Raw genomic sequence first — 25,426 nt, 5'->3', positions numbered from 1 at the left:
AAGACACTCAAATTTTCACAGCTTTGTGTTTTTTCAGATTTCAAAAAGTAAAGCAATATCTTTGTTTTTTTCCAAGTTTGCAAAATTTCACTGATCTCCCAAAATTTACTCTAGTAAAAACAAAGTTGGCTTAATAATTTTAAAATCTGTGGGAAAATATTAGAGTACAGCATTAAATTGTAGTTTAAAAAACAAAGGTATTTAATTTACTATTTTTTACAGTAAGATTATTTTTTAAAATAAATACTCCATACCATGTTTTCTGGGCACTTTTTACAAATAATATCAGGTCCTCCATTATTAGAGATCATCTGAAATCCTGGTAGACACACACATACAGTTCCTAAAAAGAAAAGAGCCAATTTTGACCTTGATAAATAAAACTCCAAGATAGGAAAATTTTAATAACTCTTAAGATCTTGAGAAGTAGTAGTTAAGAGCAAGACAGCAGAGGGACTTCCCGGTGGAGCAGTGGTTAAGACTCTGTGCTCCCAATACAGGGGGCTGGGGTTTGATCCCTGGTCAGTAAACTAGATCCCACATGCATGCCACAACTAAGAGTTTGCATGCCACAACTAAGGAGCCCACGAGCCGCAACTAAGGAGCCCTCCTGCCACAACTAAGACCCAGGGCAACCAAATGAATAAATATTAAAAAAAAAAAAGCAATACAGTGGAGCCAGTACTGCCTAGGTTCTAATCTTGATTCTGCTACTTAGTTGTGTGATCCTGAGCAAGGCTCTGTGCTTTGGCTTCCAATTTGGTAAAATGGGAACAACAAACAGTACCTACCTCACGGGGTTAATATAAGTTAGTTATTATCTGTAAAGGTCTTAGAATCCGTCTGGCACACAGTAGGTATTGTGTTTGCTACCATTTTAAGTGCAAGCATAAATAAACTATTAAGTTATAACTATTAAACTAATAACCAAACTACTGATTAACTGCTATGGGAGATTTTGCATTTCTATGTCATCCAACCATACATATATATTCAATGAATTCAAATTTACTTTGTCAAAACAAAACCTTATTAGGAAAGTTATCTCGATTCGAATAAATCACTGTTTTCCTCTGTTTGGAAAGATAGTAAACTTTATAAGATAATCACTACTCAATTTGCTGAATAGGTAAGGACAGCATTCTCTAAGAAGGCATTAAGTGGATACAGCACCCATAGGAATCCATGTAGTAGAATGTTTATGATATCAGGGTTCATAACTATGAACCTTACACTTTAGAGTCTGGGAAATGCTTTCTCATTCATATTTCCTCACCTGAGAATCCTGACCTGTCCTACACAGTGACTTAAATAAAGATACATCAAATTTAAAGATGGCAGAAAGTTAATACCTGGGTGCCCAAACCGAGATTAAAAACATTCTAAACTTTATAATATGGGAAAAGTCTTATTCTGAGCAGTTTCAGTGAGGACAACTAGGACCAAATGATGAACGTCTCAAGAAAAAAAAAGTTAAGTTTAATCTAAAGAGACTTTAAGGGCAATCAGTAATATTCAACAATGAAAGGGCTAAATCCTAAGGAAATCTATAATATTACGGACAGACTGCATAGTGGAAACACATAGGTCAAGACTGAGGGCAAAGAGACAGGAGTTCTTCCTGTCCCCAATTTAGAAGACAAAGAAGACATTACGACCTCATCTGGGCTTCCATTTCTGTATCTGTAAAACGAGAAGACTGGACCTGATTACGGTTAAGGTCCCTTCCAGCTCTAAATTCTGGGATTTGAAAAGATCAAAAACTATCAAAGTTTACAAGCGTTAATTTGCATTCCCTCCCTGACCTGTTCTGTCACCTGCTCCTCTGCACCTCAGATTACTTCTCTATTTTTCTTCCTTCGGTAGTCAGCTTTCCAGGTGCCTCCCTAAAGACCCCCCGGATGAGGAGTGAGGGACTGGAGCCGAGAAATTAATTTCGACAGCCTATGAGGTAGCGGACTCAGGGTTTCCCCAACCTCACTCGTTGTGTGCATACTTCAATCCTCCAAGAAACCCTCCTCTCAGGCGTTGGCAGTTAACCCTTCTGAAACATTCTTCCGCATACGAAAAGATATTTTAGTGATGAGGGGTCTGGGGACAGCATCAAAGCGGAGGTGTTACTTTGGCTAGGGCCCATCCCGGACCGTCTCACCTCGAGCATCCTGCCTCTGATTGGCTCCACACGCGACACAGGAGAGCGCGGAGATATCGAAGTACTGGTTGTGGCCGCATGTCTCCGGCTGCCGGAAAGGGAAGAAGAAGGTCTGAGCCTGTGAGACGCGAAGAAGGACCAACAAGAGGAACAGAGTCACACCCGCAGCGTTTAAGGTGGACCAAGCCGCCATTGCCACCACGGTCCCGCGTCCGCCCGTCACCAAGATGCACTCACTCGCGGCCGCGCAGTCTCCGGCGCCCCATCAGCCTCCGCGACAACTCTGCAGAGCTGATTGGACAACTGCGGTCCGGAAGTGTCTGCCTGCGCTGTCTGGTTGCTAGGTTACCAAAGCCGCGGGAAGCTGGCTGGTCTAGGAAAGGATGAGTTAGAGACAAGCTAACCCTGGAGCCTGGCAAGTGGGACCGGCTATTTACAACGTTTGCTTCAAACTCTGCTACTCGACCCATTAGCGGGACGTGAAATCAATTTAGGAGGTCGCAAAATAGATAACCACAGAAAAGAAAATATCTGATTTTTATCACACAAATTAAGTATTGCTTCACTAAACTGTTAAATCATATTTACATCAAAATTTACACAGACTAGGTCATTTTCGTGTTAAAGGCGACATTCCAACAATGTATTTGTCAAAATACATTGTCAAAAAAGTAGGAAAAACACTGATTTGAAATAAGCAATGTTGGAAGATTGACTCAAGCACTAAAAACAGATCTTTCCTGACAGACCTTTCTTTGTGTTTCTATGTTCTGTGTTTTAAGCACAGACATCATGTTTACAAAATGAGATCTTTAGTCCAGTTGTGAATAAAAAAGGGACTTATTTTTTTTAAATCAAATATACACATACACGATTGTTGTCTTTCAAAATGGGCACTCTTGGAAGCTGTTAACCCCAAAACATTTTAGAATTACCTTCAAAGCCAGTTTCTGGGTCATAAAAGAAAAAGTTATTTCTTAATATTTAAATCTCACTTCTGCTTTTGTTGTATTCTATTTGTTTTGTTGTATTTTGTTCTCCCCCCAATAAAATCTGGCATATTTTGAAGCCACCTTATTCATCAGTGGTATCTTGGAATGACTTTTGGCTTTCCAGAAAACCCACACACTTCATAATAAAAATGATGATTTATCACTATTAAGGAAAATACACACACACGTATAATGTTCTCAATACGTGTGGGAAAATGCATCTAAGGAAGTTAGATAACTTTAACTATTAGCCACCATTAGGCCTATTATTTGTCATGTGACCTTCCCCAAAAGACCAGCATTCACTCTGTCGCTAATACCTATGACACAGAAGGTGTATGTTATGAAAAATGTTCCTTAAAGAGGCATTATAAAAAATGTTTTTTGAGTAATTACCATATTGTTGGAGGGTCTAATTTGAAGTAGAAATCACTTATCTGAATATAATTTTTGAAAAACATATGACTCCATAAATGTTAATCGGGGCTCAGAAAGAGTATGGTCAGAATAGTTGAGATTAATGTTCAAAAGCTTCCTGTGGGTGAATTTTAACTCTAGTCCTCCTTAATGCTCTGTGGGAGTGGTCAGGGCAGTAAAATTTACTCACTGTCTACTATATAATTGAAGCAATAAAAGAGCAGATTCTTTGTATTCCACACTGTGCACTATGCTAGGCACTTGACAGCATTAACCTTAGCTCTTCATAATAACCCTTTGTAGGAACGCTATCCCCTTTTTAGGCTACTTTTACAATTAAAGAAACTGAGGATCAAAAAATTTACATTTTAGGAAGTGGTGAAACTAGACTCTGTCTCCATCTGGCCAACTCCAAAATTGTTATCTTTTCATACTCGTTATGTTGAACGAGTTGCTTTACTCAGTTGCTATCTTCTCAATCTATTTAGTGGCTTCTTTGCAGAATAGATAGAGAAAAAAAAAGGCATATTCTATATGTAGGACAAACCTATTGTCTTTAGTTAACAAGATGATACTGGCATTTTATACCACAGACAGTGGAACTATGTGGTTGTCTAAGACTTTTGGGCACTGCACCTAAAAAAACTTCCCCAAAGAGCTAAATAGTTTATCTGTAGCACAAGGATTCAAAATAGTTGTAGTTAAGTTGGAAATAACTGTAGATACTCTCGGTTCATCTTTATAAACTGCCTAGAAGGATAATAGAAAGACTGTTAGCTACAACTGTTAAGCATAAATTGGGACTGTATCATTAGGAATATTTTCATTGCAAGTAATAGAAGATCAGGTAGTTTAAACCAGTTCACAGTGGCTTAAACAAAAACAAACATAGGAATTCTGGAGGTAGGGGCTTCTGGTGTTCATTCAATGATATCAGATAGTCATCTCTGCAGTTTTCTTGGCTTTTCCCTCCTACCTGCAATGTGATTGTCTTACACCAGATATCAACATTCAGATTTAAGACAGGAAGAAGGAAAGTTACGGAACCAGAGATGTTTCCTCTGTTTCTTTAGTCAGAAAAGCAAATGTTTTCTGTATGCCAGATATTGTGCTAAACTTAAACTTCTTACATGTATCATTTCAATCTTTTTATGAATAGGTAGTAATCGCCACTTATCAGGCTTAAAGACATGCCCAGTATCACCCAGCAAAGAAGTGAAAGAGTTATACATAGAAGTGGATGAGAAGAAGAACATGTTTTAATGTCAGCTTAAGAAGAACTTTACCCCCCAAAAGTGAAACGATGGGTTCAAACACTATCGCAAATGCTTATTGAACACCTAGAATGAGATAGGCACTGCAACATGCCTTACCAAAATTATCATCCACTCAACACCCTTATGAAACCTATACTGTTACTATCATCTCTTTTTTTATAGATGACAAATGGAGACAGAAGATTTTTAAAACTTACCAAAATTCAAGGCTTGCAATTTACAGAAGCAACTTTAAATTATGGCAGTTTAACTCTTGGGGCTGCTTAACCACAATGCTGTGTGTCCTAACAATATAAATGCTACAGAAGGTCAAGGAGGCTGAGGATGGAGAAAAAGTCTTTGGATTTGGAAATTAGGGGATCATTAGTGATCTTTTAGAGCGCAGTTTTATTACAGTGATAGGGGTAGAAGCAAATCATAGAACAGTACTGAGAAAGAGCAACCACCAGATGTAGACTATTTTGGCATTGAAAGGAAGGCAAAAGAAGGGACTGAGCTAAAAGAATTTTAATTTTTTCTTTAGGATAAGGAGAATAGGTCTATAAGTGGAGAGTAAAGGAAAGGAGTAGTAGAAGAGAGATTTAAAATAAAGAGAGGAATAATTGACTCTCTCTTGAGCTCCTGGGAAGGGGTCAAGGACTTAAAGTAAGAGTGGAAGGAGGACCATCTAAGGGGAAGAAAGTCATTCTGGGATTAGAGGGAAAAAAGAAAGATGAGTGAAGCCATCAATAAATCTTGGGCTAGGGATCAGAGAAATTGAACAAGATCAGTTTTCTAAGTAAAGAACATAGGTAAAAGTAAGAAATATTTTGAAAAGGTAGATTGGATAATTGGAAGGGAAATCATTTAGAGTTGAAAATTGGCAGCAAGTCTAGATCTTACCTACAAAAAGGCTAGATCATGTTGGAGTGGGAGCATCTAGAGGATAGGCTAGGAAAGTCCTCGGGTCAAAGTGAACAGTTTATGGAGAGGACAAGTATAGTTTGGTTATGTTGAACAAGTTGCTTACTCAGGTAGAGAGGTATAACAGAAATGGATGTGGAGGTCTAGGGCTTGATGAAGAGTTTGGAGCTGGAAATGGGAATCATCTTGAGTGTTCCAAAGACTATTGTGGTTTTGAATCCCTAAACTGAGTTACAAGAGGCATAATCGCCAGGAAAGAGAGCCCTATGGGAAGTCAGACGGCATCTCATCTTTGGTGGGGAGTTCAATCATTTTTCAAACATTTACTGAGCACTTCTATGAGTAGACACTTGTTAGGGACAAGAGCTATCCCTGGCACTTTCCCTCAGGGGCTTCATAGAAAGAAATACATAGAAACGAATCATTAAAATATTTTGAGATAACTGCTCTAATTGAGACTGTGCAACTTGAAGATGGGATTACCCCTGCCTTGGTGGGTAGGAGGGAGATCAGTGAAGAAGTCGCAGAGTAAGAGACACTGTAGGACAGGACAGGTAGCGGGACCAGCAGAACAGACCCAGAGGCATGAGTGAGGAGGCACACCAGTGAATGACACATATCTCAGTATCCCTGAGACGTGGGGTGTGTATGGTCAGTGGCAGGAGATGAGGCTGGAAAAGTAGGAAGAAATACAAATGAATGTTCTTGAATGCCTGTTATTTGCCTACCATTGTTGATCAGATTTGCATTTTAGAAAATATTCTAGAAAAGCGGTATATGGAAACCTCTAGAGGTAGAGACCACTTGGGAAGCTAAAGCAGAAATCTAGGGTCTAAATAGGGCAGGGAAAGAAGGGAGAGGCAGGAGAAGATAAATGAAAGAGTTGTTTAGGAGGAAGAATTGTGAGAATTTTATGACTTGGATAGAGGAAGTAAACAGGAATAAGAATCGTTCCCAGGTTTTCTGATTTGGGTGGCTGGGTGAACTGTGACATTAAAGGAACATAGAAAATGCTTGGGGCAGATAAAGGCTTCTTACTGATTAAAGAAAAAAGTTTAAAGGTAGAAATTCAACTTATAGGAATTATCTAATATGTTGGTGGGAGTTAAGACCATGGCTAATAATTGAAATAACTGATATTAATTTCTTGCTTTCAATGTGTCAGGCACTGAAATATCTCATTTGATCCTACATTGGGACCATTATCATCACCTTTACTTTACAGATGAGAAAACCAAGGCTCAAAAAGCATCTATGACTTCCTAGGGTCACACTCAGATTATGATTCTAACCCTGATAATTTGACACCAGAGGCCACGCTTTTTTAACCCTGATTCTTTTGTGGCCTCTCCCATTGCGGAGCACAGGCTCCGGACGCGCGCAGGCTCAGCAGCCATGGCTCACTGGCCCAGGCGCCCGTGGCACGTGAGATCTTCCCGGACCGGGGCACAGAACCCGCGTCTTCTGCATCGGCAGGCAGACTCTCAACCACTGCGCCACCAGGGAAGCCCTAACCCTGATTCTTTACTGGTGCTCTTGAGTCCCTGGATGTGCTTTCCTGGGCATTAACAAATAAAAGGGAAAGGTAAGTGAGTCCATGAGGGGATTAATGAACTAAAATACTACAGAGAACATGAAGGCTAAATGCAAAGTGCAGAAATGGAGGTTGTGGTCAGAAGGGGAATTAGGTCAAAATCCTACAATTGGGGCCTTTTGTGTGGTGAGTCTTGCACTCTTTCCCAATCTCCAGATTCTTAGATAAAAACAACTAGATATAAACAACTGCTGCTTTGTATTCATTATGTTCCAAACTGAACTTGGCCTCCATGATGGAACACTCTCCTGGTTTTCCTCCAGGTTATTCCTAGAATAAACCTTCTGGTTATTCCTGCTCTCCGCCCTTTGTAGGCCCAGACTCCTTTGCTTGGCTATTAAATGTGGAATCCCTGAGGGCTCACTCCTAGACTTTTGACTCTTCTCATTCTTTGGTTTTCCTCCTGGGGAAAGTCATGTCCATGACTTCAATGACCACTTTTTGTAGATGACTCACATATATATGTATATCCAGGCCAAATAATTTTTCTGAGCTTTGAATCAGTATTTCCACTGTTTTCTTGAAAAACTCCATTTGGGTGGAATGGAGTATCTTTAAATCCAGGTGTCCAAAAACAGCTCATGATCTCCATCCCTTCTCCCACCCCCAAACTTGCTCTCTTCTAGTGTCCTCTATCTCAGTTAATGGCAACATCATCCAAACTGTAATGAAGGCCAAAACTCTAGGAGTAACTTTTGATGCTTTCCTTCCCTTCAACTTCCCATTTCAGTCCATTAGCAAGACTTCTTGATTTTTATCTTTTAAATATCTCTTGACTTTATTGCCCAAATATCCCTTGAATTCTTTTACTTTTCTTAATCTCTGCCATCACTGCCACCCTAACTACAACTTTCCCCCACCGCTTAATTACTGCAATGGCCTGTTTTAAACTTAATTTTTCAGCTGTAGGCATTATCAGTTGTCTGCCTGCTATGGAAGATGAAGATTTGCTTTTTATCACATTTTCTGAACCTCTCCATCTTTTTAATATATTTATTTTAAATTTTCAGTTAGAGTAGTAATCACTTTCACATTACTATGACTACTTAAATGCTGTTCACATTTGAGTCATGTACTGTACCACAATTTTTATCTTTCTCTTATTTGAGTGTCTTCTTTGCTTCTTTAGTTATCATATGCTATCATTTAAAAAAATCCTCAATTCTTCCTCAGAACTATGAATCTCCTTTCAATATATTTAACACATTTACTATGGGCCAGGTTCTCCTCCAAGTGGTTTTAATCTGTACAGTGGCCCTTTGAAGTAGATACTGTTATCCCCCATTTATAGATGAGGAAATTTAGGAAGACAGAGAGCCAATAAGAACTTGTATTAGGATCCAGGCATCTGTGTTCCTTTTCTCTTCTTATTTTTTTAGGAAAATATTTTATTTTATTTATTTTTATTGAGGCACAACCGACATGTAACATTAGTTTCAGGTGTACAACATAATGATTCAATATTTGTATATATTGCAAAATGATCACCTCAATAAGTCTGGTTAACATCTGTCACCACACATAGTTAAAAATTCTTTTTCTTGTGATGAGAAGTTTTAAGATCTGCTCTCTTAGCAACTTTCAAATATACAATACAGTATTATTAACTATATTCACAATGTTGTACATTACATCCCCATGACTTATTTATTTTATAACTGGAAGTTTGTACCTTTTGACACCCTCCACCCATTTTGCTCACCCCCTACCTCTGGCAACCACCAATCTGTTCTCTGTATCTATGAGTTTGGCTTTTTTTTTTTTAAAGATTCCACACATAAGTGAGATCATATGATCATATGGTATTTGTCTTTCGCTGTCTGACTTATCACTTACTATAACGCCCTCAAGTTCCATCCATGTTATTGCAAATGGCAAGATTTCATTATTTTTTGTGGCTGAATAATATTCCACTGTGTGTGTGTGTGTGTGTGTGTGTGTATCACAACTTCTTTATCCATTCATCCGTTGATGGATGCTTAGGTTGCTTTCATATCTTGGCTATTATAAATAATGCTACAGTGAACATGGGGGTGCATATATCTTTTTGAGTTAGTATTTTCGTTTTCTTCAGATAAAACCCAGAAGTGGAATTGCTAGATCATATGATAGTTCTATTTTTAATTTTTTAGGAACCTTCATACTGTTTTCCATAATGGCGCACCAATTTACATTTCCACCAAGAGTGCACAAGGGTTCCCTTTTCTCTATATGCTGGCCAATACTTATTTCTTGTCTTTTTGATAATAACCATTCTAACAGGTGTGAGGTGTTATCCCATTGTGGTTTTGATTTGGATTTCCTGAGTGGTTAGTGATGTTTAGTTCCATTTCACATGCCTGTTGGCCATCTGTATGTCTTCTTTGGATAAATGTCTATTCAGATCTTATGCCCCTTTTAAAATTGGATTTTTTGGGGCTTTTGCTACTGAATTGTATGAGTGATTTATATATTTCAGATAGTTACTCTTGTTAGATATATGATTTGCAAATATTTTCTCCTATTTGGTAGGTTGCCATTTTATTTTATTGATGGTTTCCTTTGCTGTGCATAAGACTTTTTAGTTTGATGTAGTCCCACTGGTTTATTTTTGTTTTTGTTGCCTCAGGGATCCATGTTCTTAACCACTATATTATATGATCTCTCCTCAAGGGAGTAAACCAAGATTGAAGAGAATATGCACTCTATTAAGCTGGAAGAGGAAAAGAGAGATCTCAGGCTTAGTGGATTGTATATCCTCTCATTTCCTGGTTTACTTCTTTCTTTGGGCTGAGCACATACTTCAGCAGCTTCCTGAGAGGGGTCATAAGACGGAAATTTTAGAGACCTTGGATATCTGAAAATGTCTTTAGTCTTCCCCCACACTTAGTAGTTTCCCCCCTGTTGTGCTGATTGAATTCCCCAGAAATAATCTTCTCCCTGAAGGATTTAAGCTTGGTTACCAGTTTTAGTGGGGAAAAGAGTGTGAGTTTCATCATTCAATTTCATCATTCACATGATGCCCTTCTTTTCAACATAGAGCCTCTGATCTCATCTGTATCCATTGTCCCTACGTCGTACTCTCTCCAGAGAATAAACCTTCAATCTTCTGCTATAGTAGGGCAGAGACAGGTTTCTTGTACTGGAAGGAAAGAGCCTTAAGTGCATGTCTTCAGTGCTTTGTAAATTGATGTTCAATCAACTCTGTTTTCACTTCCTTCCCCAGCAGAAGATATTGAGGCCTCTTAAGGCTTTGAGGACTTATTTGGTGCATATAAGGTTGCTTCTTAGCTTTTTCCACTGTCAATTCAGAATCCTCTTGGATTCACAAAAGAAACGATCACCTATCCATCTCATTCCTGCTTGCAAAGTTTTATTGCTGTTGTCTCCTACCCTATCATCTTCATTCTTGTCAGAAATCCTTTGAAAGTTCCCTTTTTGATATTTTATTTGGATTTCTGAAAGGAGTGAAAATAACTACAGTTCAAACTGTCACCTTAAACTGGAAGTCAAAATAACCTGTTGACCTGTCTTCATGTGCATACTCTTGCCACAGTCTAATCCATTCTCCAGACCTCAGCTGGAGTAATCTTTTGAAATGCAAGTCTAGTATGTCACCTCTCTGTTGAAAATAGTTCATTGGTTTTCCACTGGAGAGCTCAAAGTCTTTAACGTGAACCGTAACCCCCAGCAGGGTCTGACTTCTTCCTGCAGCCTTTCATTGTCCTGTGCACTCTGCCCACACTGGTCTTCTTTCAGTTCTCTGATTGCCACTGAGCCTGTGCACTTCTCTGCCTGCACCACCTCTCCTCTCTTCCCCTTCCCAGCAATTTCCCTTTACCTTGTTAATTCTTCCTTTCCTTCCAGCTCATCTGTCACTTCTCTTCCTGACTTCCATGAGCAGGCCAGGCCCTCCTATGAAATACTCTCAGAGGAACATGTATTTCCCTTTTACAGCTCTTATCCCTGTTGTAAATTTACATTTAGTTTAATAATTCTTTCACTAGTTTTCTCTCTTCTCCTGAACTATAGTCTTCACGAAAATAAATACCATGTCCATTTTTGTTCACCATTGTCTCCTGGGGTTGTGTGTAATACATTATAAGCATTTAATACACATTTGTTGAAATGGAAAAGATCAAAACTTGCTTCATTCCCTTATTCTCCAGTTTATTGTCATCTTCCGAACTCTAAGGGGAGCTCAATGCTCTCTTCCCTCGTTTCATCCCTGGGAAGGGAGCAGAGGACCAATGTGGGTTAGACCTAGACCACGAGGCCTCTGGCCATAGTCCTTATGGACAGAATTCTTTGGTGTCCACATGGCATGGTGTCAGGCAGAGTACAATGCACTAATTATCAATCCTGAGGAAAACTCCAAACACGTCTGCCCATTGCATCTTGGTATTGATTGGAGTTTCAAAAACAAAACAAAAACAAAAACAAAAAACAATGCAGTCCAGCCCTGGATGGGACAGCACTTAACTTAAATAGAGAAGAGGCACAGCAAGCTCAGCTTCAATAATGGGCATCGGCACCCCATAGCTAGCGGGTCTCTCCCTGCTGCTGACACAGGGTGATTAGCCTAGGCACTGCACCCATTCATGCTGCAGTGAAAGGAACCCTGTTCCCTCGCCTTCGAGGACAGTAATAACAGTGGGGTTGGTCAGGTACCATATGAGGCACATGCTTTAAGCAGAGACAAAAGAGTACTCATTGAGATTGAAACAAGGAAACATATTCCCACACAAGGTAATCAACCAGGCACGGTCTGTGTGGGCTCCTTAACCCTTGGTAAGGAAGTGTTCCAGACCCAAGGTCCATTCTTATGCAGTTGAGTGGGGGCTCCATGAGACTGCCTTTTCCAATGCAAGGTCTTCTGGATTCTCTCTCTCTCTCTTTTATTTTTTCGTTTTCTCCTTTTGTTCTCTCTTCAGAATTTCTCTGTAGAGTCTTAGGTCTTCCTCTTGCTTCTTCCTTTTGTTTTATGTTCCTGGGACTGGATGGAACACAGGGGAAGGAAGCCTAAGCAGAAGGAGACATCCGGTTTCACACATGGTCCTGCCTGTTCACTAGAAATAGGTTGTACAGTGAGATTTGGGGGTCATAGCTTCATCACTGAAACCCAGAGATTTTATCCAGTACCCTTCCTGCACGTCTCCTTTTTGTTAACTATAGCATCCATAGACTATTCAGGATCTCAGTCTTCTCCATATTTCTACCATGGAGACAAGACTCTTACTTACATCAGGCAAGAAGTTATCCAAGTTAGAATGCTGGGGTCCTGTTCAATTCTAATTGACCACACATCATTCATTTGTTGATTCTGTTAAGTCTTTTGGATCTGACTTCTGTTACACACAACTGAGCAACTTCCTTTATTTAATTAGTAGTATCCATACAGTGCTCCAGTGATTCCTGGAGGTTTTGTAGGTGAGCCTCTGAGAACCACTGCAGGGGACAAACTGGAAAGGAGCATACAGGCCACCAGAGAGACATTTTCATGTCATATGCTTTTCCTGGTGCTTTACTGTGGGTCTTTAATGCTTATATATATAAGACCATTTTATCTACACAACAACTCTACTATTGTCATCTTCATTTGATGGGTGAAGAAACTGAAGTTCAGCAACTAAAATGATACAGCTAGCAAGTGGCAGAATTGGGCTTGGAACTATGGTATTCTGATTTCTGAGCCTACTTTCTTGATTTCTAAGTTATACAGTTGGCTCTTCATATCCATAGGTTTCACATTTATGGATTCAACCAACTGCAGTTTGAAAATATTTGGGAAAAAATTCCAGAAATTTCCAAAAAGCAAAACTTTAATTTGCCACATACTGGCAACTATTTACATAGCATTAATACTGTACTAGGTATTATAAGTAATCTAGAGATGATTTAAAGTATACAGAAACATGTGCATAGGTTATATGCAAAGACTATGACATTTTATATAAGGGACTTGAATATCCTTGTATTTTGGTATCTGAAGGGGTCCTGGAACTAATCCCCTGAGGATACCGAGGGACAACTGTAATGGAGTTTACTGTGTCTTAGGGACTGTTGTAAATGCTTTACAAGCATTATTTCACTTAGTCCTCATAATGGCCCTGCATGGTGGGTACTGTTAACTTCCTCTACAAATGGAGAAGTTTAAGGATAAGGAATTTGTCCATAGACACGAAGTGGAAGAGGTGGGATTTATACTTCAATCTGGCTGATCCAAGAGCCCATGGTCTTAATTCCTATGCTCTACATGTCCTCCTGTATGTGATGACTGGCTGCACATGTGGGCTTGTCTCTTCTGCTACAGTATGAGCTTCTTGAGGAAAGAGGACCGTGATTTCTTCAGCTTTGTCTGTCGGGAGCCTTAGCAAGGTTCTGGACACACAGTCCATGCTCAATAAATCCCAGTTGAATTGAGTGGAAGTCAGGGTTTGCAAGAGGGTCCTTGGAGTTTAGAAGGTGGAGGAACTCTGAGACCAAGTGATGAAAGGCTGTTCTTGTAGATGTTGAAGACCTAGGAAGGACAGCTGAAAACTGTCTGATAGCAAAATCATGCAGGAAGGTAAGTAGTGCTGTAGTCGTGGTAACATGCCTAGTAAAGTTGACTAATTGCCCAGGCAGAGCCAAAGAATGGTGATGGCTCCGTGTGGTTACCATGTTTCAGGGTACAGTCTTCTGTTTTGCTGTTCCAGAAACTTTCTTTCTGTTTTCTAAAATGATTACGTTTTCATGTTGACACACTAAAGGCTCAAGAAACTGTTTAATAGCCAGAATACCATATAGGTAAACTCAATTACCTGGACTGGAATTTTCTTCTTTTGATTGTAATGGTGTAGTCATCAGAGAAAGGCAGAAGGCAGACAAGAAAAAAACAGCCATTCACTATATTGTTCTGTTTGGAGAAAATCTGTGAATAGAAGGGGGATGGTCATCTTCGAAAAACAAGGGCAACTGGCAATATCTGTCTAAGCCTTTCCAAGGGAAGGAGTCTGATCTAACCACACTTGTTCAGATGAGCCTTATAGTAAGTGCTCATTAAATGACAGCTGTATTTTTGTTAAGATGGGTTAGATGGGTTTCTTAGGTACCCTTAACTGAAAAACAGTTTTTGACATTAGATAACTCATGCTCTATTTTCATGCTTAGCAAACAATCCTCTCATCATTTGACTTCATATAGAGAGTGTTTACAGCCAGTAAAGTGCTGGTCAGCCTGAGTTGATCTCAGTTTCACTTTACTAGTGTTTCTTCTTGTGAATTAATATTGACAATATCGACATTTTGGAGCATTGTTTCTGTGTGCTTGTTTACATGGAGTCTGCCTCAGAAGATAGCATACTCTCCCTGTATAATTCAGAGCAGTTTTCTCTGGAAGCAAACCACTAGGGTTCAATTCCTGGTTAATACTACCTCTGTCATCTTCATTTGATGGGTGAAGAAACTGAAGTTTCTGTAACCTGGGGCAAGCTACGCAATCCTTTATGCCTTAGTTTCTCTTATTTGTAAAATAGGAAAAATAATAGTACCTACCTCTAAAAGTAGTTGTAAGAATAAAATGAGATAATACACAGGGGCTGGCACATAATAAACTCTCAGTAGATGTTAGTTTTTAAGTTCAGGTTCTTGAGCTTGCTAGGCTAGGTCCAAACCCTGGAGTTTTGGAAATAATCAAGGTAAATGCTGCCTAGTCATTGAGCCTAGCTCCCTGAGGTGACATCTTCTGCTTGTCTATGGGGTCACCTTGACATTTGAAACAAGTCACTAATACTTATGTGGTCTCAGATATTTACATATATTTGCTCATTCAACATTTCTGGCAACCTTAAGAGGCAGGTACTAATATTATCCCCATTTTACAGATGAGGAAACTGAGGCATAGAGAGGCTAAGTTATTTGCCCAAGTGAGTAAATTGTGGCTCACTCAGAGAACTACCTTTTATTCACTTGTTAAACTACCTCTTCTTTCTCAAAGAGAATGGGTATTTTGCAGTGAGAGAGATATTGAAAACTCATTTTTTTCTCTCATATGTAACAATGCTTTAAAGTAATAGCTTCTTAGTGAGCTTTGAATCCACCCATAAATGTATCCTGTAATTATAAAATGTGGTGGGCTGCTTTGTTACTTGCAAATAATAAAATAAAACACAAGGTTGTTCACCAGTTCTTACAAAGCAGGCACCACAGAACTTGCCTGTAACTGTGCTTTTCGCTTCCCAATTTGCAAAATTGGCTTTATGTGTTCTGTTTCCAAAAACCCAAAGGTAGGAAGAACTGTATAAAGACATTAACAGACTTCATAAATGTCTCTAAAGTTGAATATGCATGCACTTATTAAGCCCCTTGGGTGTTGGCATTGTACCTGTAACATCTAAGGCAGCAACACTAACATTTTTCTGGTCTTTTAAAAGTATTTACAAAGAGGCTTTCGTTAGATGCTTAGAACACATAACAGCAGCGCTGAAAAGATGAAATCGTAAAATTTTCTCCGCTTTTGCGTCTCTTTTCTTAACTCCTGGGAATCACGAACGTTTGTCCAGTGTATTTCGGCTGTTATTTACTGAAGCCTCTCACCGCAGCAACGGGTTAACCCCGAACTTTGTCTCAGAAGCTCTCTCCTGTTCCTTGTTCAGGTTCCCGGCTTGGTTGGAATCCGAGCATGCGCAGGAGCTCAGCAACTCCACGGCGAGCGAGCGCGCTTGCGGGAGCCACCTCCCTTCCCTGGACGACGGGAAGTAGGTGAGCGTCTGGGCGCGTGCGCAAACGTGGCCGGGGCGCCGGGGTGGTGGGTTGCGCCTGGAGAGCGCATGGGCAGACAAACTGTGCGTCCGTTTGTCCGGAGCAGAGGGGAGAGTGGGCGCCATCTTCTTCTAGGCTCACTCAGGGGTCTGCCTGTTTTGGGGAGGCTGCTGCGACGAGGAGTGCACCCCGCCCCCAGCCTTGTGGTTCCGACTCGGCAGCAGCGGTGTGTGTTTATTGCCAAGTGCGAAGCAGTTACCCCTGGGGCGCCGGGGGCTGGGAGGGGTTGGCGGCCGGGACGGAAGCACAGGGAAAGGCGGGGCCGCGCAAGGAACTAGCGTAGCTTCTGTCGTTAGGGCACCCTCTTTCCTTGCTAAATACCGACTCACCCGTCCATGTGGTGGTGTGTGTGCACTTGCCAGTCTGCTTGAGAGTGAAGATCTCGAAGGATTGCATAGGTATTTTTTTTCTTTGCTATGTCATCGTAGTCAGCGGTGGCGGAAAAGCGCTGAAGGCCTGGCTCATTAGGCTTGAGGGGAGCTAAAGTGTTTCAGTTAGATTTGGGGACAGTTCACGCTTTGGCGAGTTAGGGCGGAATGTGTTTGCCCTTGGGACGGTGTAACGGAAAGGCACGGAGGTTGGGCGGTCCAGGTTAATATGAAGGCTGATTTTTGGCTGAAGGTCTGGCTACAGCATCGGATCCCACGTAGCAACTTTGGCCTGGTGCGAAAGAAGGAAGCTCTGACCCCTGGGAGTATGGACAAAGGCTTTGGGCTATAGAAGCAATGCCTTCGGATGATCCGTTTGAGGATGATGGATGTTATGGGAATTCCTGTGCCGTGTGGATTCATCTTCATTTACGGTTCCTACTGGGGACTTGGCTCTGTGTCGTCATGCCTTTAGTTTTTTATTTTAACCATCTACATTATAAAAGGATAAAAGGCAGATCGTCATAAAGAATCATTGTGGACTGGGGTAGATTATTTTCTGCAGGGGAAACTCTTGCGTTTGTGCTTCAAATGTGCTTCATCCTAACTTTAGGTTTTAAGAAATAGTGGCAGTGTTCTCCCCCTCACCATGTCTGGAAAATGACTTGCTATTCTCTAGTTAAAATAAATGGATCTGAAATAATACCATTTAAATTTAGCCTTCCTCCCTTTTCCCTTTCAGTCTTGATGAAAAGATGCACATTTCGTGGGGTTTTTTTTTGTGATAATGATGATTAAGTGGGATGAATCGTTGGATAAAATTAGCAAAATTATTTAAAATGAGCTTGTTAATTTCAGCGACTTGCCCTTAAATGAGCTCTTAAGGACCCACTTCCTTCTTTTCATAGGTTAGAAGTTCTAACAGATCACTGTCTTTAAACAAACACAGCCACAAAAATACTTTTGTTGCATTCGTAAGTAGAAAAATTTTAAGTGTAGAGTATTTTAGGGTATTTTTGTGTTTTACTTTTTTGTGTAATGTTCTAAGAATAGAATTTCTGGGGAATTTGCTTAAGGAAATAACATGGGAACCACAGGAAAGATGCTCGTTTTCAGAGCTGGTTTCTTATAGGTGGTCTCCTAGGTGTGTTTTTTAGAGGGATAAATGGTACATTACCTTTCTATCTCAAGGGCAGAAAAGTTTAAGCAGTAGTTATATTTGTGGCAAATTAGAAGAAACATTTTATATATTCTACTTGAATTGCAATTCACGAATTTGTACTCGTGGAACTACTTAGAATATTGTTTACAAATTAGGGAGGATAAATTAGGAGCCTTTTTTTTTTTTTTTTTTTTTTTGTGGTATGTGGGCCTCTCATTGTTGTGGCCTCTCCCGTTGCAGAGCACAGGCTCCGGACGCGCAGGCTCAGCGGCCATGGCTCACGGGCCCAGCCGCTCCGAGGCATGTGGGATCCTTTCGGACCGGGGCACGAACCCGCGTCCCCTGCATCGGCAGGCAGACTCTCAACCACTGCGCCACCAGGGAAGCCCTTATAAGGCATTTTTTGTATTTGGCATTAATTACTCCGTGAAATGTTCTCAGCTTTTTCTGTAGATATATTTCTATTCCTTTTTGAATTTTTAAGAAAGTTTAGGAGGGACAAAATGATGTTTATTACACTGCTTTCTAAAATATTTTAAAAGCGAAAAAGGAGCTAAGTCATTTTGCATAGGAAGAAGTCTTGGAACAGTAATGTGGACAACTATTCCAGAAGCCATTTGTAGTTTTTGTTAAAATGTTCGTGTGGATGTTGGTTTGTTGAAGAAACTAAGCTTATACACGATTTTTGGCGGGGGGTGGGTGGGGGTGGGGTTGGGGAGACAGTGCAGATATTTTCTAATAGACTAGTTTTTAGAACGGTTTTTTAGTTTCACAGTAATATTTAGTGGAAGGTAGAAAGATTTCCCATATGTCCTCTGCCCCTCCCCCACATACCATGCAAATATTTTATAGTAAAACTCATTAATATTTTTAATATCAGTTTGGCACTGATAATTTAGATGTGTAAAATGTGCCAGTTAATTTCTTGCTATCCTTGTTAGTTTAGCTTGTAGTTTAAAAAGTAATCTATGGACATTTTTCAAAGGAAAATAAGCCTTGCAGACCTCAAAGAACATGTTTTCAGACACCACTTTTGTGGATGAGTGGTATTTAGGTGTAAGTACTGAATTAAAACAACCTTTATTTGCACACTAAAAACATAAACTTATAATCATTAATTTAGCCGGTCTTAAAAACTTACTTGGTTAAGACTACTTTGTTTGGGTACATCTGAAAGTATTAGATGTAATTTCCTTAAGGAATATTAAATTCAGATTTTTCAGTTGTTAATACTGATATCCCCAAACATTCCAAACTAATATAGTCTTTTTTTTTTTTGCGGTACGGGGTCCTCTCACTCTTGTGGCCTCTCCCGTTGCGGAGCACAGGCTCCGGACGCGCAGGCTCAGTGGCCATGGCTCACGGGTCCAGCCGCTCCGTGGCATGTGGGATCCTCCCGGACCGGGGCACGAACCCGTGTGCCCTGCATGGGCAGGCGGACTCTCAACCACTGCGCCGCCAGGGAAGCCCCAAACTAATATATTCTTACTATATTTTTACCTTTCTACATTTTCATTTGGGTTTCCTCGGTAGAATGCAGGATAGTCGTTTGAAATGGAATAAACATTAGCATCATAAGATTCTGTGTTTATCTGAATGTTTTCTTTCTGGCTTAAGATGAATTTTACTAGTTTTTTAGGAGTTTAAGATAAGGAGTAGCAATAGTTGAGTATAAGAGTAGTAGTAATTGAGATTTTAGATTTTAGGGATATTTTATTATTTGTCTTATTTATAGTGGAATCAGGAAATTTGGTTCCATGTTTAGAAATGTGAGGTGTATATGTAGAATGTAAAATTGTGTCCAAATGGTAGCCATTGGTCTTGGATTTATTGCTTTAAAAATTGGTTTTTGAATTTGAAACATTAGTGTTCACTGTATCATTTATTAATTTGATTTGGTCTTATGTTTTGAAAGGGAGGAGATTTGCAGGAGAGTTGGACATAATGAATTAGATGTTGGTCTTTTTATGGGTGGAAATGAATAGAAGATGTTTTGGGAATTTGGGGTGTTAAATTGTCATTTTACTTGTAGAACAGTTTTTTTTTTTAAAGTGGATATAAAATTCATATACAGTGAAATGCACAGACCTTAAGGATAGAATTCATTTAGCCTTGATAAATTTATACAACCATATAACCAACACTCCAATCAAAATATATAACATGTCCATCACCTTTTTCCTCATGTCACTTCCAATCAAGGACCGATTGTTAAATTTTCAGGTTTTTTGCTTCTAAATAATTTGCCAATGTCTACTTGGAATCTGTACCTTCTTTTTGCTGAAGGATGATTAATTTCCCCTTGGAACAAAGATAACCATTTTGTAATGCCCTTAGTTGTGCTTCTTGTATTGCTTCACTTTTATTAGGTAATTCTGAAGTGAATATCCTAATCTGGCGTTGTTTAAGATCAATTGCAGGGTCCAAGGATTAATTATATTTCATTTTCTTTCCACAGTTAAGTTGCTTTTACAGAATTAACAGGTCTCCAAGAAATAAAAAAAAAGGTAAGATATCCAGAGCTTAAGGCGTTTCACAGAAGCTTGACAAAAAAAAATGCAAAGTAGAATAGTACATCTAGGTACATATGGCTTCTGTACTTTATGTCTGGTCAGTGGTGCACTAGTGGTAAGCAGTTTATTATCATGAGCAGCGATTATATACTGACCATAGATGCCTTTTCTAAGTATGTAAAATTCGTTGTGGTTGGTAAAATTCTTTAATCACCAAAGCTCTCTCTCCCATGTTTCAGTAGAAGATATGTCTGAAAATAGTTTGGTCTTGTTGTGAAGTAGCACTTGGCAGACTTACAAAGAAGATGTGATATTTTTGATGCTCATACTGTATAGGATAGGTGATAGGAAATGTTTCTTCAAAGTAGCTGGTTTATTTATTTGTATGTTTAGTTGGGAGAAAGTTTATTCCTTTTTTTCTTTTTAAGAGTTAGATACAGTCAATATCTTTGTGAACTCATGTCTTATTTTCATTTATAAATGCTGAAGAAGGTAGGAACCAAGTAACTATTAAGCTTAGTTTGGGATTAGGTACTTCAAAAATAAGACTTGCTATTATGTGTACCTTTCTGTCTGCAGGTCATTATTGCTGTGGTTTGAGCTCAGCATGGCTGTAGTCATCCGTTTACTGGGGCTTCCTTTTATTGCGGGGCCTGTGGATATTCGTCACTTCTTCACGGGATTGACTATTCCTGATGGAGGAGTGCATATAATTGGAGGGGAAGTTGGGGAGGCTTTTATTATCTTTGCAACAGATGAAGATGCAAGACGTGCCATAAGTCGTTCAGGAGGGTTTATCAAGGATTCATCTGTAGAGCTTTTTCTTAGTAGTAAGGCAGAAATGCAGAAGACTATAGAAATGAAAAGAACTGATCGCATGGGAAGAGAGAGACCAGGATCTGGGGCACCAGGGGTTGGCAGCTTATCTAATTTTGTTGAGGCTATTAAAGAAGAAGCAAGTAATTCTGGATATGGCTCTCCGATTAATCAAGATGCTGGGTTTCATACTAATGGTACAGGACAAGGTGATTTAAGGCCAAGAAAGACACGGCCGTTGAAGGCAGAGAATCCTTACTTGTTTCTACGAGGCTTGCCTTACTTAGTAAACGAAGATGATGTACGTGTCTTTTTCTCTGGTTTGTGTGTGGATGGAGTAATTTTCTTAAAGCATCACGATGGCCGAAATAATGGTGATGCCATAGTAAAATTTGCTTCATGTATCGATGCTTCAGGAGGTCTTAAATGTCATAGAAGTTTTATGGGTTCAAGATTTATTGAAGTAATGCAAGGCTCGGAACAACAGTGGATTGAGTTTGGAGGTAATGCAGTTAAGGAGGGTGACATTTCTATGAGGACTGAAGAACATTCTCCACCAAGAGGAATTAATGATAGACATTTTTGGAAACGATCTCATTCAAAATCTCCCAGAAGAACACGTTCTCGTTCTCCTCTTGGATTTTATGTTCACTTAAAAAATCTGTCCCTAAGTATTAACAAAAGAGATTTAAGAAATTTCTTTAGAGATACTGATCTGACTAATGAACAGATTAGGTTTTTATATAAGGATGAAAGAAGAACAAGATATGCCTTTGTGATGTTCAAGACTCTGAAAGACTATAACACTGCTCTGGGTTTACATAAGACTGTTTTACAGTATCGTCCAGTTCATATTGATCCAGTTTCTAGAAAACAGATGCTGAAGTTCATTGACTGTTATGAAAAGAAAAGACCAGCGTCAACAGAGAAAGAGAGGCTTGGACACGTTTCACAAAAATACTCTCAAGAAGGCTATTCTGGCCAGAAACTGTGCATATATATAAGAAATTTTCCATTTGATGTTACAAAAGTTGAAGTGCAGAAGTTCTTTGCAGACTTTTCTCTTGCTGAGGATGACATTTACTTGCTTTATGATGACAAAGGAGTTGGTCTAGGAGAAGCATTGGTGAAATTCAGATCAGAAGAACAGGCCATGAAAGCTGAACGTTTAAACCGACGAAGATTCTTGGGGACAGAGGTATTGTTAAGGCTCATATCTGAGGTACAAATGCGGGAGTTTGGTGTAAATTTTTCTTCAATGTCCAGTGAGGGAATGCATGACCATTCACAGTCATGTGACAGAGATGATCATTCCCATTCATTTGACTCAAATGATCTACCATTATACTCGGTTGGCCCTTCTGAAAACTTCAGGCATCAGCAGGAGGACTTGAGGCAACTGGACAATTTCAAGCATCCCCAGGGGGATTTCCGACCTCCTGAAAGGCGCCCTCCAGAAGACTTTAGGCATTCCCCAGAGGATTTCAGGCACTCCCCTGAAGACTTCAGGCACCTTCGGGAGGAACACTTCAGGCGGCCTCCTGAGGAGGACTTCAGGCGCTCTTGGGAAGAGGACTTCAGACACTCTCCGGAGGAGGATTTCAGGCACTCTCGGGAGGAGGACTGGAGGCGGCCACCTGAGGAGGATTTCAGGCGGCCTCCCAAGGAAGACTTCAGGAGACCCCCTGAGGAGGACTGGAGGCGGCCCCCCCAGGGAGACTTCAGGAGGCCACCTGAGGAGGATTGGAGACGGCCTCCTGAGGAGGACTTCAGACGGCTTCCCCCGGGGGAATGGAGGCGGCCACCTGAGGAAGACTTCAGGCGGCCCCCTGAGGAGGATTTCAGGCGACTTCCAGAGGAAGACTTCCGGCGACCTCCCGAGGAGGACTTCAGGCGGCCCCACGAGGAGGACTTCAGGCGGTCTCCTGAGGAGGATTTCCGGCGTTCTCCTGAGAAGGACTTCAGGCGGCCACCTGCGGAACACTTCCGGCGGCCACCCCCGGAGCATTTCCGGAGGCCGCCCCCGGAGCACTTCCGTCGGCCACCTCAGGAGCATTTCCGGCGGCCGCCCCCAGAGCATTTCAGACGGCCACCCCAGGAGCATTTCAGACGGCCGCCTCAGGAACATTTCCGGCGGCCATCCCAGGAGCATTTCAGGCGCCCCCGAGAGGAAGATTTTAGGCACTCACTGGATGAAGATTTCAGGGGTCCTCCAGATGAAGACTTTAGGCACCCTCCTGATGAGGACTTCAGGAATCCCCAGGAGGAAGATTTTAGAAGCCCTTCCGATGAGGACTTCAGGCGGCTCCCGGAGGAAGACCTCAGGGAAGCTCCAGAGGAGGACCCTAGACTTACTGACAGTTTTAGACTTCCTGGTGAGGAGTTTAGGAGCCCCCCTGATGATTTTAGAAGTCATCGCCCTTTTGTGAATTTTGGTCGCCCAGAAGGTGGCAAGTTTGATTTTGGAAAGCGTAATATGGGAAGTTTTCCTGAGGGGAGATTTATGCCTGATCCAAAATTAAATTGTAATTCAGGTAGAGTAACACCCATTAAGATAATGAATCTTCCATTTAAAGCTAATGTTAATGAAATTCTAGACTTTTTCCATGGTTACAGAATCATACCTGATTCAGTTTCAATACAGTATAACGAGCAAGGATTACCTACAGGGGAAGCCATTGTTGCCATGATAAACTACAATGAAGCTATGGCTGCTATTAAAGATCTGAATGATAGGCCAGTTGGCCCCCGCAAAGTTAAGTTAATTTTGCTCTAGAGAGCATTTCTAAATTCAGAATTACCTCCCCACAGTATTGATGCAGTAAAATGCATTTTTTAAGTGTTTACTTTTAACTAATGAAAAGAAACATTTTAATTTTGACCTGTGAATAGAACAAATGTAAATAGAATGTGAATCTGGTTTTCTTTTGCTTGCAAATTGCCGTTCACTTTTTCTAACTTAAAAATATATATGCCTTTTTTTGACCAGTGGGGGAGAGAACTAATTCCCTGAGTGCATTAATTTTTGTTGATGTCATGGGTAAACGTCAAGACTTGTATAGTAGAACTGTATTTGGGGAAGATAAGTTTTATATTCACTTTTGTTTCCATTCTGTAGTCTACATCTTTTTACTCAAACTGTATAAGGAAATGGTCAGTGACTGATTGTTCAGGGTTAGCATTTTCATTGCTAACTGCCTGCAGAATTAATGCCCTCTTCCTTGTCTGAGATATTACTGTTAAGCCTCCCCTTAATCATAAATAGTTCAAAATTGACAGACTGTGAACTTGAAATTTACTTATGTAAAAAGCTTAGGAAATTCTTAAAACTTCGATGATCATAACTTTCAAAATTTTATAAAAATAAAAAAATTGCAACTGAATAAACCAACTAATTGTATTTGTATAAAGAGAAAAAATATTATAGCTTCTTTTGTGAAGGTTTCCAACAGCTGTATAAGGTAATATTTATGACAGGAGAGACCAAACATTCTGTAATAATAGTGTATTAGTGCTGTGTATAGTTCTGTGGTTTCTTCCAACATCTCATCAACCAAACTGATAAGATTTACTCTAGATACTTAAAGACAAAAAAATAAAAAAGTAATTATAGGTACAAGGGGACTTTCAGGCTTATGCTGGTAAGAATCTGATAAATGGACATAGTTTGTGTTTCTAGGAAGAATTTACTGATGATTCATATAAATTGTATTTTTCAAATTAGGTTCTCATCTCTTAATTTCAAAACTTTTTATCCAAAGACTCAGTGACTAAATATAACAAGACTTTTGTGAGATTGAATTTTGACTTCTTTGATATTTGACATTTAGACATTTTGCAAATACTGGATTTGATTTTCTATACCATCATAATGTTAATGCTTACATTGGGCACTTACTGTGTGCTAGGCAGTATAAGTACTTTACATGCATAATGTCAATCTTAATTATTCCCTAAGAAGCTTAAGAGTATTTAGCGCTATTTCACAAATGAGATAATGAAATTCAGAGAGTTTAAGTTACTTGCCTAAAGTCATAGCTAGTAAATCATGGAGCCAGTTTCAACCCAGACAGACAACACACTCCAGTTCATGCTCTTAATACTTTTGCCTGCTAACTTTGTTAAATGCTGTTTTTAATTTTAGTAAGACCATGCTAAAAATATTTTCAAGAGTAAAGGATATTTTCTTACCTCCATTTTTGCTTTAAAAATAGCATTAAGAAAAGATAAAATTAGTATGCCCAAACATTGTTAATAAAAGACAAAGTAACTAAAACTTCCAGGGTTTCTCTGGGAGACAAACATTATGTATTGGCTTCTAATTTAAAATTGTTCATCTTATGAAACATGATTTGACTTTGGTTGGCCTTTTATAGTTTACATAAAACAAGGTTAATTTTCCTCAATTCTGTGATTTAGATATTTCCCACAGTGAGCAAATAAGAATAAAGT

The 25,426-nt window shown here is 39.8% G+C and overlaps 2 protein-coding genes across 4 annotated transcripts in view; one reads left to right on the top strand and one right to left on the bottom strand.

Annotated features, from left to right (window-relative positions):
* Positions 1 to 2,372, bottom strand: part of TMEM67 (transmembrane protein 67) — a 43,172-nt gene extending 40,800 nt beyond the window's left edge. Inside the window, exons 1-2 of the mRNA XM_059994897.1 lie at positions 2,153 to 2,372; positions 255 to 343 (exon numbers count right to left, since the gene is read on the bottom strand). Of these exons, the coding sequence (XP_059850880.1) occupies positions 255 to 343; positions 2,153 to 2,345 (282 nt within the window). The 5' untranslated portion in view covers positions 2,346 to 2,372. The remainder of the gene's footprint in view (positions 1 to 254; positions 344 to 2,152) is intronic.
* A 13,864-nt stretch (positions 2,373 to 16,236) lies between these two features.
* On the top strand, positions 16,237 to 24,361 carry RBM12B (RNA binding motif protein 12B). Of its 3 annotated transcripts, none has more exons than XM_059994892.1 (3): positions 16,237 to 16,281; positions 20,104 to 20,152; positions 20,738 to 24,361. In XM_059994892.1, the coding sequence occupies exon 3, from the start codon at positions 20,766 to 20,768 to the stop codon at positions 23,748 to 23,750; it is 2,985 nt and encodes a 994-aa protein (XP_059850875.1). In that variant the 5' UTR covers positions 16,237 to 16,281; positions 20,104 to 20,152; positions 20,738 to 20,765; the 3' UTR covers positions 23,751 to 24,361. The 3 variants fall into 3 exon arrangements, with proteins under 3 accessions (XP_059850875.1, XP_059850874.1, XP_059850873.1); XM_059994891.1 differs by lacking the exon at positions 16,237 to 16,281 and adding an exon at positions 16,404 to 16,513; XM_059994890.1 differs by lacking the exon at positions 16,237 to 16,281 and adding an exon at positions 16,404 to 16,513 and having other exon boundaries at positions 20,104 to 24,361.
* The last annotated feature ends 1,065 nt before the right edge of the window (positions 24,362 to 25,426 follow it).

This window comes from Delphinus delphis, chromosome 17 (assembly GCF_949987515.2).
Source record: "Delphinus delphis chromosome 17, mDelDel1.2, whole genome shotgun sequence".
NCBI lineage: Eukaryota > Metazoa > Chordata > Mammalia > Artiodactyla > Delphinidae > Delphinus > Delphinus delphis.
This window is presented reverse-complemented; position numbering and strand designations above follow the sequence as displayed.

Excerpts from the sequence above, each read along its gene's own strand:
- RBM12B (XM_059994892.1), top strand. The coding sequence starts at position 20,766 with ATGGCTGTAGTCATCCGTTTACTGGGGCTTCCTTTTATTGCGGGGCCT.